The 22,278-nt window shown below is 40.7% G+C and overlaps 1 protein-coding gene across 7 annotated transcripts in view; it reads right to left on the bottom strand.

The window, feature by feature from the left end:
• Positions 1–22,278, bottom strand: part of LOC127417064 (FYVE, RhoGEF and PH domain-containing protein 4-like) — a 76,993-nt gene that overhangs the window by 47,531 nt on the left and 7,184 nt on the right. Inside the window, exon 1 of one of the 7 annotated variants that reach the window (XM_051656769.1) lies at positions 21,886–22,014. The exons of 2 other annotated variants lie outside the window; for them this stretch is intronic. In XM_051656769.1, coding sequence (XP_051512729.1) covers positions 21,886–21,940 — 55 coding nt within the window. In that variant the 5' untranslated portion in view covers positions 21,941–22,014. Of the gene's footprint in view, positions 1–26; positions 180–6,232; positions 6,273–10,987; positions 11,039–21,624; positions 21,687–21,885; positions 22,015–22,278 lie in introns of those variants that run through there. 4 more of the 7 variants (XM_051656768.1, XM_051656773.1, XM_051656767.1 and 1 more) reach the window with 4 other exon arrangements.

Here is a 22,278-nt window from a genome sequence, read left to right as displayed (position 1 = left end):
TATATATCTAAATATTTGGTACTTACTGCATCTGGATGGACCAACACAGTTTCCAAGACAGCTGCAATTGCATGCCGCAAACTCTCTTCTTGCATGCGTACACAAAGGCTCATGAGAAGACAGCACATGGGTTGAGTCTGTATTTGGTGTTGTCAATACCGTAGAAAGACAGGAATCATTAATTTATATATATTACCCTAACTATAAAATGTAAAGTTAAAATAATAAAATGTAATATGTTTTCAAACCAACTTGAAACCTAAGCTCTGGTTCTTCTGACATAACTACAAAAAGTTAATCGAAACATTCGTGGTTTAAGCCCCGGTAGCCCAGCCCTGGAGCCGCACATGTTTTACAGTAACAGGTTTTGTCTGTTTGTGGTTTGACTTGAATAAAGCCTCGGCTGCATATAGAGAAATTGCATATACAGTGGTGTGAAAAATTCCTTCCTGATTTCTTATTTTTTTGCATGTTTGTCACACTTAAATGTTTCAGATCATCAAACAAGTTTAAATATTAGTCAAAGATAACACAAGTAAACACAAAATGCAGTTTTTAAATGAAGGTTGTTATTATTAAGGGAAAACAAAATCCAAACCTACATGGCCCTGTGTGAAAAAGTGATTGCCCCCTAAACCTAATAACTGGTTGGGCCACCCTTAGCAGCAACAACTGCAATCAAGCGTTTGCGATAACTTGCAATGAGTCTTTTACAGCGCTGTGGAGGAATTTTGGCCCACTCATCTTTGCAGAATTGTTGTAATTCAGCCACATTGGAGGGTTTTCGAGCATGAACTGCCTTTTTAAGGTCATGCCACAGCATCTCAATAGGATTCAGGTCAGGACTTTGACTAGGCCACTCCAAAGTCTTGGACAGATGGCCGGACATTCTCCTTCAGGATTTTTTGGTAGACAGCAGAATTCATGGTTCCATTTATCACAGCAAGTCTTCCAGGTCCTGAAGCAGCAAAACAGCCCCAGACCATCACACTACCACCACCATATTTTACTGTTGGTATGATGTTCTTTTTCTGAAATGCGGTGTTACTTTTAACCCAGATGTAATGGGACACACACCTTCCAAAAAGTTCAACTTTTGTCTCGTCAGTCCACAGAGTATTTTCCCAAAAGTCTTGGGGATCATCAAGATGTTTTCTGGCAAAAATGATACGAGCCTTAATGTTCTTTTTGCTCAGCAGTGGTTTTCGTCTTGGAACTCTGCCATGCAGGCCATTTTTGCCCAGTCTCTTTCTTATGGTGGAGTCATGAACACTGACCTTAACTGAGGCAAGTGAGGCCTGCAGTTCTTTGGATGTTGTTGTGGGGTCTTTTGTGACCTCTTGGATGAGTCGTCGCGGCGCTCTTGGGGTAATTTTGGTCAGCCGGACACTCCTGGGAAGGTTCACCACTGTTCCATGTTTTCGCCATTTGTGGATAATGGCTCTCACTGTGGTTCTCTGGAGTCCCAAAGCTTTAGAAATGGCTTTATAACCTTTTCCAGACTGATAGATCTCAATTACTTTCTTTCTCATTTGTTCCTGAATTTCTTTGGATCTCGGCATGATGTCTAGCTTTTGAAGATCTTTTGGTCTACTTCACTTTGTCAGGCAGGTCCTATTTAAGTGATTTCTTGATTCAGAACAGGTGTGGCAGTAATCAGGCCTGGGTGTGGCTAGAGAAATTGAACTCAGGTGTGATAAACCACAGATAAGTTATGTTTTAACAGGTGGGGCAAACACTTTTTCACACAGGGCCATGTAGGTTTGGATTTTGTTTTCCCTTAATAATAACAACCTTCATTTAAAAACTGCATTTTGTGTTTACTTGTGTTATTTATGACTAATAATTAAACTTGTTTGATGATCTGAAACATTTAAGTGTGACAAACATGCAAAGAAATAAGAAATCAGGAAGGGGGCAAACACTTTTTCACACCACTGTATAACGGATGCTCTAAACTTCAGTTGCACCATTGTTTTAATACACTAACCTGCAAACTCACGTGACCCACTCTGCTCATTCTTGAAGTGCAAAAACCTTATGTTACTGTACCTGTAGATTAGATCACTGTTTTGCACTGACCCCTCTATTCACCACATCTCATTCAGTGTGCGACCGGTTCTTAAGTAAAAGTACCATCATGTTCACAGTCAAGTGCTCAGAATGAATGTAAATGTTGTGGTTTTTAATAATGCAGTGAAATTTGGGTTTGGTCGATACAAATAATGATGTTTCCCTAAATCAGGCTCTATAAGTTCCCAGTATATTCAAATGTATTTAACATAACATGTTATAACCACTTTTCAGAACACTGAGATGAATTGTGACTGTGTATATGAGCATGAAGCTGATGGCGACACACATTAATAGTGCATGTATCTATTGATATATGGAATGCTTAAACACTGATTAAATATAGACACAACAAACAAAGTCAGCTAAAACCTTACAGAGATGTACTTTGGTTACTAAAGTTTCTGCCAAGAAACAGTTACTACTGTAAAAATGTATTACATTAATATGGGATTTCCTTCAAACAGCTTGACAAATCTGTCATTTTGTTTCATTTCTTTTGATGACGCTGGTGGCTAGTACAGCGTTAGCACAGATTTATTAAGCAATATTGGATGAAATTATAGTTATCATGGTCATTTTCTTGTAAGGGAAACACTGAACTAATTGCAGCTCATTACCTTCCTTGAAAATACAAATTTCCACAGTTTCTAATTCATGAAGGCAGTAATATGTCCACAAGATGAAACAAACCGATAACATATATACATAAACATCTGTCACAATTTATATTACAGTTGCCTGTGTTACTGTGTTTTTACAGAAATACAACGAAATATTCATTCACTACGTGTACTGCACGGTGTAATACTGTGTATTTTGTGCAGCTGCATGCAAATACACATTGTTATAGTTGTTCCTATAATAATTAATTTTAGTAATATGTGTAAAATAAAGTGCTATCCAAACATACAAATGTTCTTAAGACTTTTGTGTGGTGTCATTGAACAGTGACTGCCATTGACATTGAGACAGATAAAATAAGGCAGGCTTTTGGCAGCATCTGTGAAACGTGCCAGGTAAAATATCTAAGCGAGATCTCGTATAGCTTGGTTAGGGAACGTGAGATCTTGGCACGAGTGTACGTACAGATTCACGGTTTGATCTGAAAAGTACCTGCACTGATTCTGGTTCTCCACCGAGGTTGAGTTTTCCTTGTTTTCACATTCCTAAGATGTTTCTCCATCTCAATGAAGCTGTCAGACAGTGCACTGAGCAACAGGGACGTGCCTTTGACTCGTCTATGACCTGTTTAACAAGTGGCACCCAAAACAAGCAGCAGCATTTTTTCTTCTTCCTGTGTTTGTGTCTTACCCTCTCCAGTCACTAAACCGGTTTTCAGTCAGTACTGGAGGAAGCTGTACATTGACAGTAATTAAAGGATAAGTGAATGACATGACACAAATTTATTGTGACTGTACGGCGTCACTCCACACACCTCAATCAACTCTTGAACATGCCTTCAGTTCTTTTGATTGCACAGCTCATTATGTGTGACTATATATACAAACCGACCGTTCATCTCTCTCTGTCTCAGTGTGAACAGAACGGTGACATTAGACGAGCACCTTTCTCAGACCTTAATATAATTCTAACAGGAAACAAGCACATAGCAAACTCTCAAAACTCTGTTGGCATTATCAATGATGATAATGACATATTCAGGAAATGACTCATCTTCCACTTCTGTCTGTCTTTGTCATTTTTTGCTCTCTGTCTATTAAAATAATAAATGGAAGGCAGACATATTTGTGTGTGGTTTTATCTGAGCAAGGAAACAGTTTAGTATAGTCAGTGTAAATATTATAATAATCACATTTCTGAAGAAAGTGTGAGTAGTGCTTGCCCATGCAAAAGTCTCCAGCACAATGCTGGGTGTTGTAGGTGGCTGCCAGGCCGTTGCTATAGGGTTGCTAAGGTGTTTTGAGAGTTTTAGCATTACTATCCAGTTGCTAGGGAGTCATGGGTCATTTTGAGGTGTTTGCTTACTGCCCGAGTCAAAAGAGTCCTGTACCCTCAAGTCTCTCCGATATTCTGAGAGTCCATCCTTCAAGTCTATGGGATTGGTTTGCCTGTTTAATTGTCAGACAAGCACAAGTCATAAGTCTGATGGCTTACATAAGTAAAATCTCTACCTAATGTGCTGCATGATTTGAGGTATTGTTCATGTCTTTAACACAAGCAGTGATGGACGAGTTATACTCTGAACATTTAATATTTAGTGTTAAAGGTTTGTTCAAATCACTATGAGCAACAGTAATAATGTTGCTTGAGTACTGCACTGCTGTTCACTCATCTTCACCCTCTCTTCTCTGTTTTAAACTTATTTTTATGCGTAACTTTCCTGCCACTAACTTCTGCTTTGCAATTCTTGCTTGTGTGCTTGATTGACTTCACAACTGAAAGTGGTCACATGTTCAACAATGAGAAGCAGATAATATTACAACAACACATCTGTGCCACCTTTCTTAGTAGTGGACAGTGTAGGTGGCAGTGAGATCATCACAACCCACATAAGAGACAAATTAAGACTTCTGCTGAAGTATCCTGCTTCTCAGATGTTTCTACTGAGAAAAAGACTGCCGTAATCTCACATGTGTCTAGAGTTTCACAAGAGATCTCAACAATGTCACAGACACATTCTCCTAATTTCAATATGAACAAACATTTCTCAAATTAACTTGAAATGGGAGCGTTTTCATTCTCATTCACTTTTCCATTTTTCAAATTCAAATGACTGAAGTCCATAAATCGGCTCAATGGAACTACATAAAAATACAATACACTGATTATGAAACACTGTTGGTTAGTAAAAACTGAGCATTGGGACACGTGATTCACAGGATTTAGATGAAGAACATGAAGCGAGACAAAGAAAGAGACAGATATAGAGAGACAGTGGCACAAAAGTGGCATGACTGTGAATACATTGCATGTGTGATTTAGCACATTAATGAGTCTTAACACCCCCGATTCCGTAAACAGATACTTGTCTGGTTCATCTGATAGCAGCGTGGTATTTACTGACTGCTGTACATGTATCACACACACACACACGCGCACAAACTCACACACGCAAACACAAACACGCACACACACGCACACACGCACCCACAGACATGCCCTCTCTCACACACGCACACTCACAAGCACACACACACACACACACACACACATGCAAGTGCGCACACACACACACGCACACACACATGCAAGCATGCACACGCGCACACACACACACACACACACACACACACACACACACCAACAACAATAACAACAACAAAAACAACCACCATTTGCCACTAAGTGGCGGTGACGTCACCACGATGCTTGTGCCAGGCTATGTGCACCTTGAGGCCATGTGAAGTGTCGAAAGCCCACTGGCAGGAGGTCACGGAGCAGACCCAGATGCCACGGGTCAACTGCCTGAGACGACTGGCTGATGGACCACCTGTGCCCCCTACTGTGCCAACTTGCTGTGCTTTAGCCACCCGACGCTCCGCTCATTGTTGTGAGCGTTGCTCCTCCACCCTCCATTGTTGTTGGAGGGCAACTGCCTCCAACTTCCCAGTAGCATCCTTCACGAGCCTCCTCCACAGAGGCCGATCATGACACCACTGGTACCAGTCAGTGGAAAGTCTACTCAGTTCCAGATCCTCCCATACCACATCATTCCATCTTCTCTCTAAACCGTGCTGTGCCCATTTAGCCCCCTCAATCCGGCCGAACAACAGCTGTTTAGGCATGCGGTGGCTGGGCATGTGGGCTACATGGCCCAGCCAACACAGCCTTGTCTGCCGGAGGAGCTCACCAATGGGACTTTGTCCAGATCTTTCAAGGATTTGTGAGCTCCTCACACAATCCAGCCTGGTTAAACCCAGGATGGATCGTAGGCAGGTCAGCCTAAATGTTTCTAACCGGCGAAGATGTTCCATTAACGGGCCAAACACACACACAAGCACGCACACACACACTTGCACACACAGGCACTCACACACACACTTGCACACACAGGCACTCACACACACATTTGCACACACAGGCACTCACACACACATTTGCACACACACACACACACACACACACACACACACACACACACACACAGTGATCTCCACCTGCTTCCCCAACATCACAGGACTTAATGAATACAGACCCGTCACTCTGACGTCTGTGGTCATGAAGTCATTTGAGAGACTGGTGTTGGCCCACCTAAAGGACATCACTGGACCCTTTCTGGATCTCCTTCAATTTGCCTATTGAGCAAACAGGTCTGTGGATGATCATATATATCAATATGGGACTGCATTACAGACTTATGCAAGGATACTATTTGTTGACTTCAGTTCAGCTTTTAACACATCAACCCCGCTCTCCTTTGGACTAAATTAACCCAGCTCTCTGTTCCCGGCTCTATCTGTCAGTGGATCACCAGCATTCTGACGGACAGGCAGCAGCTAGTGAGACTGGGGAAATTCACTTCCAGCACCTATACAATCAGCACTGGTGCCCCCCAGGGATGTGTGCTCTCCCCACTACTCTTCTCCCTCTACAATGACTGCATCGCCAAGGACCCCTCTGTCAAGCTCCTGAAGTTTGCAGATGACACCACTGTCATCGGCCTCATCCAAGATGATGAAGAGTCTGCATACAGAAGGGAGGTTGAACATCTGGCTGTCTGGTGCAGTCGAAACAACCTTGAGCTGAACACGCTCAAAATGGTGGTGATTGTGGACTTTAGGAGGAACACCCCAACACTGACCCCCCTCACCATTCTAAACAGCACTGTGGCAGCAGTGGAGTCATTCAGGTTCCTGGGCACTACCATCTCACAGGACCTGAAGTGGGAGACACACATTGACTCCATTGTGAAAAAGGCCCAGCAGAGGTTGTACTTCCTTCACCAGTTGAGGAAGTTCAACCTGCCACAGGCGCTGCTGATACAGTTCTACTCAGCAATCACCGAGTCTGTCCTCTGCACTTCAATAACTGTCTAGTTTGGTTCAGCTACGAAATCAGACATCAGAGGACTACAAAGGACAGTTCGGACTGATGAGAGGATTATTGGTTGCCCCCTGCCCCCGTTTCAAGGACTGTACACCTCCAGAGTGAGGAAAAAGGCTGGAAAAATCACTCCGGACCCCACTCACCCTGCCCATTACCTTTTTGAACTGTTGCCTTCTGGCTGACGCTTCAGAGCTCTGAGCACCAGAACCGTCAGGCACAGGAACAGTTTTTTCCCTCAGGCTATCCATCTCATGAACAGTTAAAACTGCCCCCAAATACTTTCATTGTGCAACCATGTGCAATATTCAGTCCATCCATTCCTACTTATATCCATATTTCATTTACAGTGCATCCGGAAAGTATTCACAGCGCTTCACTTTTTCCACATTTTGTTATGTTACAGCCTTATTCCAAAATGGATTAAATTAATTATTTTCCTCAAAATTCTACAAACAATACCCCATAATGACAACGTGAAAGAAGTTTGTTTGAAATCTTTGCAAATGTATTAAAGAAAAAAAAAAAAAAAAAAAAAATCACATGTACATAAGTATTCACAGCCTTTGCTTAATACTTTGTTGAAGCACCTTTGGCACAAATTACAGCCTCAAGTCTTTTTGAGTATGATGTTACAAGCTTGGCACACCTATTTTTGGGCAGTTTCTCCCATTCTTCTTTGCAGGACCTCTCAAGCTCCATCAGGTTGGATGGGGAGCATCTGTGCACAGCCATTTTCAGATCTCTCCAGAGATGTTCAATCGGGTTCAAGTCTGGGCTCTAGCTGGGCCACTCAAGGACATTCGCAGAGTTGTCCCGGAGGCACTCCTTTGTTATCTTGGCTGTGTGCTTAGGGTCGTTGTCCTGTTGGAAGATGAACCTTCACCCCAGTCTGAGGTCCAGAGCGCTCTGGAGCAGGTTTTCATCAAGGATGTCTCTGTACATTGCTGCATTCATCTTTCCCTTGATCCTGACTAGTCTCCCAGTTCCTGCCGCTGAAAAACATCCCCACAGCATGATGCTGCCACCACCATGCTTCACTGTAGGGATGGTATTGGCCAGGTGATGAGCAGTGCCTGGTTTCCTCCAGACATGACGCTTGCCATTCAGGCCAAAGAGTTCAATCTTTGTTTCTCATGGTCTGAGAGTCCTTCAGGTGCCTTTTGGCAAACTCCAGGTGGGCTGTCATGTGCCTTTTACTGAGGAGTGGCTTCCGTCTGGCCACTCTACCATACAGGCCTGATTGGTGGAGTGCTGCAGAGATGGTTGTTCTTCTGGAAGGTTCTCCTCTCTCCACAGAGAAACGCTGGAGCTCTGTCAGAGTGACCATCGGGTTCTTGGTCACCTCCCTGACTAAGGCCCTTCTCCCCGATCGCTCAGTTTGGCCAGGCGGCCAGCTCTAGGAAGAGTCCTGGTGGTTCCAAACTTCTTCCATTTATGGATGATGGAGGCCACTGTGCTCATTGGGACCTTCAATGCTGCAGAAATTTTTCTGTACCCTTCCCCAGATCTGTGCCTTGATACAATCCTGTCTCGGAGGTCTACAGACAATTCCTTAGACTTCATGGCTTGGTTTGTGCTCTGACATGCACTGTTAACTGTGGGACCTTATATAGACAGGTGTGTGCCTTTCCAAATCATGTCCAATCAACTGAATTTACCACAGGTGGACTCCAATCAAGTTGTAGAAACATCTCAAGGATGATCAGTGGAAACAGGATGCACCTGAGCTCAATTTTAAGTGTCATGGCAAAGGCTGTGAATACTTATGTACATGTGATTTTTTTCATTTTTCTTTTTTAATAAATTTGCAAAGATTTCAAACAAACTTCTTTCACGTTGTCATTATGGGGTATTGTTTGTAGAATTTTGAGGAAAATAATTAATTTAATCCATTTTGGAATAAGGCTGTAACATAACAAAATGTGGAAAAAGTGAAGCGCTGTGAATACTTTCCAGATGCACTGTATATTCTTTAATATTTACTTTCATAGTGTGTGTGTATATATATATATATATATATATATATATACACACAGGTGCATCTCGATAAATTAGAATGTCGTGGAAAAGTTCATTTATTTCAGTAATTCAACTCAAATTGTGAAACTTGTGTATTAAATAAATTCAGTGAACACAGACTGAAGTAGTTTAAGTCTTTGGTTCTTTTAATTGTGATGATTTTGGCTCACATTTAACAAAAACCCACCAATTCACTATCTCAACAAATTAGAATACATCATAAGACCAATAAAAAAAAACATTTTTAGTGAATTGCTGGCCTTCTGGAAAGTATGTTCATTTACTGTATATGTAATCAATACTTGGTAGGGGCTCCTTTTGCTTTAATTACTGCCTCAATTCGGCGTGGCATGGAGGTGATCAGTTTGTGGCACTGCTGAGGTGGTATGGAAGCCAAGATTTCTTTGACAGTGGCCTTCAGCTCATCTGCATTTTTTGGTCTCTTGTTTCTCATTTTCCTCTTGACAATACCCCATAGATTCTCTATGGGGTTCAGGTCTGGTGAGTTTGCTGGCCAGTCAAGCACACCAACACCATGGTCATTTAACCAACTTTTGGTGCTTTTGGCAGTGTGGGCAGGTGCCAAATCCTGCTGAAAAATGAAATCAGCATCTTTAAAAAGCTGGTCAGCAGAAGGAAGCATGAAGTGCTCCAAAATGTCTTGGTAAACGGGTGCAGTGACTTTTGGTTTTCATGGACCAACACCAGCAGATGACATTGCACCCCAAATCATCACAGACTGTGGAAACTTAACACTGGACTTCAAGCAACTTGGGCTATGAGCTTCTCCACCCTTCCTCCAGACTCTAGGACCTTGGTTTCCAAATGAAATACAAAACTTGCTCTCATCTGAAAAGAGGACTTTGGACCACTGGGCAACAGTCCAGTTCTTCTTCTCCTTAGCCCATGTAAGACGCCTCTGACGTTATCTGTGGTTCAGGAGTGGCTTAACAAGAGGAATACGACAACAGTAGCCAAATTCCTTGACACGTCTGTGTGTGGTGGCTCTTGATGCCTTGACCCCAGCCTCAGTCCATTCCTTGTGAAGTTCACCCAAATTCTTGAATCGATTTTGCTTGACAATCATAAGGCTGCGGTTCTCTCGGTTGGTTGTGCATCTTTTTCTTCTACACCTTTTCCTTCCACTCAACTTTCTGTTAACATGCTTGGATACAGCACTCTGTGAACAGCCAGCTTCTTTGGCAATGAATGTTTGTGGCTTACCCTCCTTGTGAAGGGTGTCAATGATTGTCTTCTGGACAACTGTCAGATCAGCAGTCTTCCCCATGATTGTGTAGCCTAGTGAACCAAACTGAGAGACCGTTTTGAAGGCTCAGGAAACCTTTGCAGGTGTTTTGAGTTGATTAGCTGATTGGCATGTCACCATATTCTAATTTTTTGAGATAGTGAATTTGTGGGTTTTTGTTAAATGTGAGCCAAAATCATCACAATTAAAAGAACCAAAGACTTAAACTACTTCAGTCTGTATGCATTGAATTTATTTAATACACGAGTTTCACAATTTGAGTTGAATTCCTGAAATAAATGAATTTTTCCACGACATTCTAATTTATTGAGATGCACCTGTATATATATACACACACACACAATTATTATTATTTTCTCTCCATACAATGAAAGTGAATGGGAAATGAGACTGTCAGTCACAAACTTCTGCTATAAACATCTCCGTTTGTATTCTGCAGAAGAATCATACAAGTTTGGAACAACATGAGGGTGAATAAATGATGACAGAATGAATTCTCTCTTTCAATTGTTCAGTCTGCTGCAGTAAGGTTGAATAGCTTGAAGAGCCACAGCCCTTCTTGACTGATCAGATCCTGTGCCAAACAAAACAGCGACCTACTGAAGAAAAAGCACTGACCTGATGTGAGTCCTTCTTTGATTCCAGACACCAGCTGTGAACGAGTACGTCTGAATGTGTGTGTGATTTTCACAGCAGTTCTTTAGAGGAACAAAGCCATCGTCCTTATCCAGAGAATCACAGCAAACTGAACAACCTTCTGTTGAACCCTCCTCCCTCTCTCTCTGCATCATCATATCTCTCTCTCTCTCTCTCTCTCTCTCTCTCCCTCTGCATCCTCTCTCTCTCTCCCTCTCCCTCTCGCTCGGTCTCTCTCTCTCTCTCTCCCTCTCCCTCTCGCTCGGTCTCTCTCTCTCTCTCTCTGCATCCTCTCTCTCTTTACTTCCTCTCTCACACTCTCCCCATCCTCTCTCTCTCTCTCTCTCTCTCTCCCCCTCTGCATCCTCTCTCTCTCTCCCTCTCCCTCTCGCTCGGTCTCTCTCTCTATCTCTCTCTCTCTCTGCATCCTCTCTCTCTTTACTTCCTCTCTCACACTCTCCCCATCCTCTCTCTCTCTCTCTCTCTCTCTCTCTCTCTGCTTCCTCTCTCTCTGCTCCACCTCTTTCCCACACATACTTCCCTCCCGGCAGCACACAGTTTTCCGCCTCTTGTTTATCGCTGGTGCAGATAATCACATTCTAGAGGAGCGACAGCATATGGCAGGGAAACGCCACACACTTTTCTATTCCTCTTTCTGCTTGTGCCGATGTGTGTGTGTCGCATGAACAATCACCCCTATTGTGCTGCTGCAGGGGAGGGCCGAAAACAGGCAGGACACACGGGTGCTCATCTGCTGCCACGGGACAGGCGGGGGTTCGGGAGTAGAGCTGTGAGGGAAAACTAGTGGAATATTGATGAGTGGCTAAGATATTCAGAGAATGCAGGCTTAGAGCCGTGTTCCTCCTCTGATTGGTCACTTCATCGGAGCCCATGTATCATTATAATTCAGTTGAGGGTAAAAAGGAGGCTGATTCTATTGGAGGACACTCAATAGTCATGTGACAAGAGGGGCTCATGGGAGACAGGAAGAGAATACAGATGAGTCAGTAATCATCATCATCATCACTTTACATATTCAACAGAGAAAACAAAACTCTCAATCAATTGAGTGATCTGCACAGTTTGTCAATGTTTATAATCTCTAATCATATGTCAAGACAAAAGTATACATTCAGAACCAGAGTTTTTTTTTCCTAAACGTAACGTCTGATTTTCTCCTTACAAAATTTGACCATGACAACCATAGTTTCTGCCAAAATACTACAGTTACAGTGATTATTGCTACTATTTTAATCCATAACTAGATTTTTACATTTGAGAGTGGTGCTTATTAGGAATGGTATGATTATTCGTCATTAATAATTTTAGCAATTAAGCTTATTGATCGTCAGTTGATCAATTTTAGCACAAATGCATTCAGAAATCATGCTAGCAGATAGAGAAAAGACTGTCTACAATCATCCACCGCTGGTGCGCTGCATGTCACATCCTGTCCAAAACACAAACACACATCCTTGCTTGTAAAGATGAAGCAGGCTCAATGTAATCATGGAACGTTTCTCTATAATGGACATTATATTACTGAGAACAAGCACTATTGGTCTCTCTGTATCATCCACACAGATAATCACGTCAGTTCTCGACGGAAGAGCAGAATGTACAATCACCTGAAATCTCCAGTGTAGAGGTCTGTTTACTGCATTCACACAGAGTGATACAAACGTAATACACTGAACTAAAAATATATTGAGAGAAAAATATCAACACTCGCATTCTTAAGTGTATTAATTTAAAAGGATATTTAAATAGTTGGCTGCATGCACATACTTCGGTAACTGTTTCATGTTTTCACGATACTGTGTTTTAGTCATGTTCGTTACTGTCAAGCTCCAAAAATGACAAAAACAATAAAAACACCATTAAAGTAGCCCATACGACTACTAGAGTCACATGTGATAGCTCTGTGAATCGCAAAAGGCTGTGTTTATTAAGTAAATATATAGTATGTGCAGTGCCAGCACATTAGTGAATTGCGCTGCTCTGTTGACACACACACACACACGCATAAAGGAGGTTTACACGGGTCGCGGTGGGCGACAGGCTTTGCTTGCGATCTTGCTGCTTCTCGTTTGTACATGCGTTTTCCATTCACATGAGAAGCGGAGCGAAGCGCGCCAGTTGAAATGCAATAATGAGGTAAATAACTCTGAGGTGATTACTGTAAATATTGTATTCGTTTTCATGGAAGTTATTGCACATAAATACAATAGCAATTCATTCTCCAAACAAATTGTTATAACTGGAAATATTGTAATAATATATATATATATATATATATATATATATATATATATATATATATATATATATATATATATATATATATATATATATTTTTTTTTTTTAATGAATGTAAAATTATATCAAGGTTAAATAGCTAAATAATATAATTTTAAGTATTGCCATCTGTCTCCACATTTGATGAATTCCATATTTTTGAATGTCTAGAGAAACAGACTGCATTACTTTATATTTCTATTGCCAAAATGATATAGTATAAATAACATCACATCAATCATTAAAATGGGAGGGCTACAAATGAACATTAAACATCCACAAAACTCTTTTCTAGTAAACAACCTGGGAAATGTTATTTTCTGTTTATCTAAAGTTGATGTTTCAGACACCTGTTGCAGAAGAGAACATTTAAGTTCATGGGCCATTTGCATATCCCGCACAGTCGTCGGTCTTCCAAACATAAAGTATTCAACTATTTTCAGCTGGTACACTGACTCGGCTGTTTTCCTATTTATAACTCTATAAACGCTCAAAGAAACTTTATATAGCTCAGCAAATTCAGCAATAGCGAGTTTATTCTTCTCTATTTTGTGTTTGACCACATAAAAGCTAAATGTCATTTGATTGTTATGAAAAAATTCACAAATTTGACAAGCAGCAGCTTCGGAAAGATAAAATATTTTTATTTTGCGCGGTGTGCGCCACAAGCAGTCGTGCACAACAAAGAAGCAAGATTCTCGTGAACGAGCTTGGAAAGCGGCACCGTTTTGCCACCTCGGTTTTGCCGCCTGCCATATCTCTCTCAATGAAAATTAATAGGGAACACGTGGTGACCGCGTCCCGTGTAAAACCGCCTTAAGCATGTGCAGGCTGGTGAAGCACTCGTGGCTATTTTCAGCCTTCACAGCGGTGCGCAATATGTGAGCGCTACTCACAAACAAAATCTCAGATGCTCAATAGTTCAATTCACTTATAATATGCATTTAGAACGGCACCGGAGGAGCATTTGACCAGAATCTGAATAAGAAGCAAATTAAACTACTGTGAACTTGCCTACAAACAGACACATACAGGACTTCCTGGAGAGTTCAGATCGTCAAAATAAAAGTCAGAGGGATTTAAAGTAAAAATTGCATGATTTAATATATTACTGTTGTATTTAAATTCTAAAAGTCAATAATAATAATAATAATAATAACAATAATTTATTATTATTATTATTATTATCAATATTATTTATTTACAAATTATCTTAAAGTTGAATGAGTTCCAAAAAATAATTGTGAATGAAAAGTGAACTGATACAGTATCTTACAACTAAACTGAACAAAAATGGATCTGAATCCTTTAAAATCCAGATACAATATTAAAAAAATACTGCAAAGAAAACTGGCTTCTTTTCTACTGAAGACTTACACTGGAATTACTGTTAATTTTGCTGCTACATTATCCAGTTTACTAGTTAATAATAAAGTTCTTCTTAATAAGCTCTACATTTATATTGAAATAATGTGTAGTTAGAGGTTTGTGTTTCTTTACATATTAAAGAGTACTCCCAATTATTTCCACACAATAATGGAAAGATATTCTAAACTGATTATGCACTGGATCAGCAAAGGAAATGGTTATAGCAAACACCACTAATACATTAATACTGTATGAGATCTGCATCAATAAGAAGCTTTCAGAAACTTTCATGAATCTGTCATCGTAAACTTTCATTTTAATACTGTATGATCACTATGGTATTTTCTAGAAGGCAAGAAGGTAATTCATTACAATGTTAACTACATGGTATCAAATAATATTTAATTTATAATAAGGGTATATGCAAGTCTTCCTGAATCTATGTGAATTAATGACAAGTACTTCCTCTTTCACATTTGCTGATTTTCAGCTAATCAGATGGTGTCAAATCAAATCAAATCAAATCAAATCACTTTTATTGTCACACAGCCATATACACAAGTGCAATGGTGTGTGAAATTCTTGGGTGCAGTTCCGATCAACATAGCAGTCGTGACAGTGATGAGACATATACCAATTTACAATAACATCAAATTAACACAACACAATTTAAACATCTGTTATACACATAATTACACACAACAGAATATACAAATAATAACATACACTGTACAGTATACAATACACACAATATAGAATATACATTATACAATAAAAATAGTATATATAGTATATATACAATGTACAGTAGGTTGTATTGTACTGTATTGACATTCAGGCTGTCGGTTGATAGTCAGTTGTTAAGAGAGAATATAATATAATAATAATAATATAATTTATGACAGTCCGGTGTGAGATATAAGAGTAAGGGTAATAAAGTGCAGTGCTGATGTATTTTGATCGTGGGAGATCAAGAGTTCAAAAGTCTGATTGCTTGGGGGAAGAAGCTGTCATGGAGTCGGCTGGTGCGGGTCCTGATGCTGCGATACCGCCTGCCTGATGGTAGCAGTGAGAACAGCCCATGGCTCGGGTGGCTGGAGTCTCTGATGATCCTCCGAGCTTTTTTCACACACCGCCTTGTATAGATTTCCTATAGGGAGGGAAGCTCACCTCCGATGATGTGTCTGGCAGTTCGCACCACCCTTTGCTGTGCTTTGCGGTTGTGGGCGGTGCTATTGCCGTACAGGCGGAGATGCAGCCAGTCAGGATGCTCTCTACTGTGCAGGTGTAGAACCGTGTGAGGATGTGGTGGTTCATTCCAAACTTCCTCAGCCGTCTCAGGAAGAAGAGGCACTGGTGAGCCTTCTTCACAACGACTTCAGTGTGGACGGACCATGTGAGTTCCTCAGTGATGTGGACACCCAGGAACTTGAAGCTGCTGACTCTCTCCACTGGTGCTCCATTGATGGTGATGGGACTGTGTTCTCTGTCTTTTCTTCTGAAGTCCACCACAAGCTCCTTTGTCTTACTGACGTTGAGGGAGAGGTTGTGCTCCTGACACCAGTGTGTCAGAGTGTGCACCTCCTCTCTGTAGGCTGTTTCATCATTGTCAGTGATCAGACCTACCACCGTCGTGTCATCAGCAAACTTAATGATGGCATTGGAGCTATGTGTTGCCACACAGTCATGTGTGTACAAGGAATACAGTAGTGGGCTGAGAACACAGCCCTGTGGGGCTCCAATGTTGAGGATCAGTGATGAGGAGATGTTGCTGCCTATTCTAACCACCTGGTGTCTGCTTGACAGGAAGTCCAGGATCCAGCTGCACAGCGAGCTGTTTAAGCCCAGAGCCCGGAGTTTCTCATCTAGCTTGGAGGGTACTATGGTGTTGAATGCTGAGCTGTAGTCTACAAACAGCATTCTCACATAAGTGTTCTTTTTTTCCAGGTGGGAGAGAGCAGTGTGTATTGTAGATGCAATGGCATCATCAGTAGAGCGGTTGTTGCGGTAAGCAAACTGCAATGGGTCAAGATTGAGTGGTAATACAGAGCAGATGTAATCTCTGATTAGTCTCTCAAAGCATTTGCTGATGATGGGGGTCAGAGCAACAGGACACCAGTCATTTAAGCAAGTTATTTTTGATTGTTTTGGAACAGGCACAATGGTGGATGTTTTAAAGCATGTGAGGACTACAGACAAAGAGAGGGAAAGGTTGAAAATGTCCGTAAAAACACCAGCCAGCTGGTTCGCGCACGCTCTGATGACGCGGCCCGGAATGCTGTCTGGGCCCGCGGCTTTGCGGATATTCACCCGTCGGAAGGATCGGGTTACATCCACTACAGAGAAAAACAGGAAAAACTCTATAAATAAACAATTATATACATGAATCATTGAACAGAGAGCATGAATAAGCTGCTGTCATGTAGATGCACACTGAAGTTTTCACTTCTCCAGTCTTTAAATGGTTTTTCCCCTCGATGTGAGAATTCATCATTCGTCATTCTGGGAATAAGGCCGATTGTATGAGGTGACAGCTTCATAATGAATATATCACACACACAGACACATACCTCACTGTAAAACTCTTAAAGTGACAAGCACAATTCTTTCTGTCGTTTGCATCAATGTGACAGTCCTTGAGCTGATTCGAACTGTCAGACTAAACACTGCTGACCTTGTTCACTTCACACTTCTTCCTGCAGTTCTGATTTCACGCTTGGTTTATCCTCACACAAAAATGAACACCACCGTACTTTACATATGACAATTACACTTTATTAAAATCAAAATCACAGCAAACACACACAACACATTTCTTCCCCCACATCCCTTGCCATAGACTACCATTGGGAGGGAAAGGAATAACAACAACAAGTTGCCCAGAGCTGGGCTCGATCGACACTCTTTCAATCTCCACAGCTCACAGCAATGCCACACAGACCTCTATACTACTTAGCCACAAAATGTACAGGTGCTAAAGAGACATACCAAGCTGAGAGTCAGCAGAAGTTAAATGAAAAAAAAAAAAATGTTGTAAAAACTTAAAATAATGAAGTAATAATACATCAAAATGTATACACTAAGAATTTTTACCACAATGTGGCACAGTCTCCAAACTGCTCAGGTACCCTCAGTACATGACGCAGATGATGCATATACATTTTCTTTTAAATCTGACAAAGCATTCAAAAGATAAATATATACACTTCCTCTTGATGATTCAAATGCACCCCATCCACCTCAGTATGGTCTCAAACCTATGCATTTCTGCTGCACCAAACCGCCACAACATTGACAGACAACAAATGGACATATCAAGCTAAGAGGAATTACAGCCAAACATAACAGTCACCATTATCAACCTCGTATTCATGTTACTTTTAAACAAAGAGGAAAATCTAAATTTGATTGGAGAAAAGCCCAGAAACTATTCAGTAAACAGAATACAAAAAGCTAATGTACGATAGATATCAAGCTAGACAACTTGCCTGGTTGGGGGTTTGAAACCAGGTCTTTTAGAACTACAAACCAGTGCATTAACACACTGAGCAACTCAATCAGCATGCTCAAAGAGTGCCAAAGAGTTTAGAGTCAGTACAATTGTGTGGGTTATCTTTTTAACTATAGGTTGCACTGTCTCCAAACTGCTCAGGTATCCTCAAGACATGATGTTGATGATGCATACCAATTTTCATTCAAATCTGACAAAGCTTTAAAAGATACACTATTTTATTATAAAATTCAAAATGGCCGATATGGGTGATACCAAACACAACTGAAAGAAAAACAGTCTGGATATAACATTCATTGTATCTTCTAAACAGCTGACAAGTTGTCTGGAGCAGGGTCGAACCAGAACCCTTTCAATCTCCATGGTTAACAGGTATGGCACACGGACCACTACTCTAAATATATATATATATTTTTATTTTTTTTTTTTTTTTTTCTCTCTCTCTCCATTTTGACCACTATGTGGTGCTGTCTCAAAGCTGCTCAGGTACCCCCTGGACATAATGTCAAAGACGCATACCAATTTTTATTCAAATCCGACAAGGCATTCAAAAGATATTTTGCATTTTAATAAAATTAAATATGGCGGAAAGGCAGTACGGCTGATATGGAGACAATTCATATTGTTGGAATCCTCATGACCCACAGAATCCATAGACACCAACTTCAAGATTTTAGTATATATGGATCAAAAATTACAGGCAAAAATAGCAATTTTCACATCTTTTGACCCATATATGGCACTGCCTCCAAACATGTACCCTCAGATGATGGTCCCGATTAAGCATACCAAGTTTCGTCTTGATAGGACAAATTGTTGCCGAGATACAGCCTCAAATCTATTTTCACATCGTCCTTGTTAAATTTGCGATGCCGAAACCTTTAAATGAAAGCAAAAATCAAAGTTCTTTACAGTCATTTTTGTGCGGCTCTGTCTGGACAATGTTTCAAGACATTATTTGGACAAAAGTTTGAAGGCTGTGAAACTTTTAAACTGTAAACATCATAATCCAAAATGGCGGCCACTGTAATAGGTGGAGATTTCATGTAAGGGGTTCATTTGAATAATCAGGAGGAGAGAAATCAGACAAACAGTTCAAAAGATATGCACAAAAGAAAAGTGAATTTTAACATGGTGGTGGTGCCATAAAGTTAGCCCTAGAGACCCCAAATTTGCTATGGGGACTACTCAAACCTATCAGTGTGCCAAATTTCATAATTTTCCTATGTACGGTTCATAGGGCTGCCATAGACGTTCAGCCATAATAATACTAATAATACAGAAAACCAATGGAAAACTAACGGATACAATAGGGGCTACAGCCACTTCGTGGCTTGGTCCCTAAATACCAAAATACCATCCAAGCAGGCATAATAAGACAAACTTCTTGCTTTGTGTGGGTGTGAGTCCCAAAAGCCAACAAACATGTTCCTCATTGCTGTCTAACTTGGCTCTGTTATTATAAAGAGTCAAAGGTAGAGCTAAAACACAGACCAAATGTGTTATGCAGCAATTTTACTCTAAATTTATAAGAAACAATGATGACAAATATACAAATTTCATTTGTACCCTGCAAAAAAGACCAGCACAGATACAAGGCCACCAGCATTGCTGCTCTTTTCAGCAGGGTTCTACTCAAACATACACATGAATCAGTACACACACGCAAAGCTGCACATACTCATGACTTATTTTGGGTGCTCTGTTTTTAAAGCATACTTTTATAATAACTATGTGAGAAGCAGTGCAGCGAGGGAGTTATTACAGACTTGTGAATACAGTATTTGGCCTTAATGTTCAAAAGCACCTCTGTCTCCTGCTGGACAATCAGAGAACTGCAGAACCGCAACTCACAATACAACACAGCAGTGACCAAAATCATACAAACAGACAGGAAAGGGTACAGAGAGAAGAAAATCCACAGAGAAAGAGAGAGAAATACAAAGAGAGAGAGAAACAATGAAAGACCTTTTCTAATGTACATGGCTCTGAAACTATGAACAAAAGCAAAACTGGAACGAGGGAGAAAAAGTTGATGTCATTATCTAGGTTCACAGGAACAATTAATACACTTTTTAAAAAGCAGAGTGTAGCCCTCATTCCTGTTTACACTTCTGGTGTACTAAAAACATTAATAACCCAAAGATGGACAGCAGCAGAGTCAATAGTTTATGAAGACTTATAGTTGAGAGAATGGAGGATAATAAATCATGACCAATCCTGACAAATATGAACACACAATATGATAGGCCTGAATGGTTCTGCCAAAAAGAGCAATTGGAGGATTTGGTTCCCAGATCTCAGAAAGTGCACACTTCTCTTCTGGTAACTGTGATTTTGAACACAACCTTGAGATCAACAGTCTTAACACTTTACCAGTATTCCACTAGGCTAAAGAAACAGCCAACATAAGCTATTTTACCTACATAATGAGTACTAATTGAAGTTTATGCTGTACTGGTGGTGCAAAAAAATAAAACATAAACAAGACAGTAGTGTGTTTACCCTTACCCTTATTAACACTAAAAGTAAGTTGATGACGTTGACCACATAAACATCTTTAAGTGGTGACCATTTGACACTCATTCTTATTTCACACTGCTCGTCGGTGACCCTGCATGAGGTCAATGTTCACTTGTGTGATTTCTGAACAAAGGGTGTGAGTTACAGATGATCCTAAAGCCTTTTTATCTCTGCAACTTTAAGCCTTATTTATACAAACTCACCATAGTTGGTTACTGCACAGAGAGACATTTTGTTTATAATACGACTGAAACAAAAATAAAGTACACAGCTGATGTCTGGGCCAACAGCCAGTGGTAAGTGAATGGAGGGTTAGATTAGTGACAAGAAGCTCATGAGTTAGTTCAGAAGGGGCAGATTACAGTCCCAGAGACACACAGAGGAGAGGGGTGTCTGGATTACCCCTGAAACAGCTGCAGGCACGATTTAAACAGAAAAGCGAGTTTCAGAGCAAACTAGTCAGTGGTAGAGTTTTAGACTAAATATTATGTTTATGAGTTCATCTGCCACACAAGACTCACCCATCACACACACATACACACACGTGCACATGGCTAAATGCATGAACATGAGATCAAAACTGACCCTATTTACTTTGTTAATATACAGTTTGTTCCTGGTCTCACTGTGTGCGATGCAAGCCAAAAGAAAAAAAAGAAAAGAAAAAAAAAACCATGTGTCTCATTTAACTTCATCAAAATGTAATAACTCTCATGCTCATTTCATGTCCAAGATCTGAGTGATTTTAACACATTCTCCAGCACAGATAGTAAACTTCTCCAGACAGATTCAGCACTTCAATCTCATCAAACAACAGGTAACTGCAGCACTTTAACCCCAACATTGTGTCAGACACCATAAAGAACACCAAACTATGATGACTACCAACTCATCAACAGTTACTGAAATGCAACATTACCTTTGGTCGACCAAAACCAATACTTGCGCCGGTGCTTCATTTTTCTCAATCCATTCCCCATGATATTTTCTTTGATTCAAATGGATGCAGCTTTTCTACTCAAAAATTGATTTATTTTGGAGGGGAAATGTCAGAGTTTGATCAACCTCCTCTCCATCTTCTCACACTCAACTGCTCTTGTACACTTTCTCAGAGTCACAGTAAAACTTCCCATCACCGGCATGTTGGAGCGCATTACAGTGGAATGGTTCGGTCACCTACCAGAGGTGGTGTGATGGAGGAGAACTTTCCTGAGGCCAAAGTCCATAAGATCCATCACTGTCCATCAGCCAGACTCCAGCACACAGAATTAAAGACAGTGATGGAGCCGCAGGGAAGAGTCCAGGAGTGTAGAGAAAGTGAAGCCAGGCTTCCTGTAGATGAATAGAGGACATAAATATCCACTGTACCTCCACTTCCTGTCTCTCTCTTTAGCTCCTCCTTTTGCACAACTTTAAATAGTCCAGTTCACAAAATCATGATTCAAAACATCCAAATATTCCCATCAAAGAATATAAAGTCAGAGATTTGACATTAAAATCAGTTTTCTTAATGAGGGCCTCTGCAAAAAAGTTTGTAGTTAAAAGCCAGAGATCCTAGTATTCCATCTGTTTC

Source organism: Myxocyprinus asiaticus, chromosome 26 (assembly GCF_019703515.2).
Source record: "Myxocyprinus asiaticus isolate MX2 ecotype Aquarium Trade chromosome 26, UBuf_Myxa_2, whole genome shotgun sequence".
NCBI lineage: Eukaryota > Metazoa > Chordata > Actinopteri > Cypriniformes > Catostomidae > Myxocyprinus > Myxocyprinus asiaticus.
The sequence above is the reverse complement of the archived record's forward strand: the minus strand, read 5'-3'. Positions and strand labels throughout refer to the sequence as shown.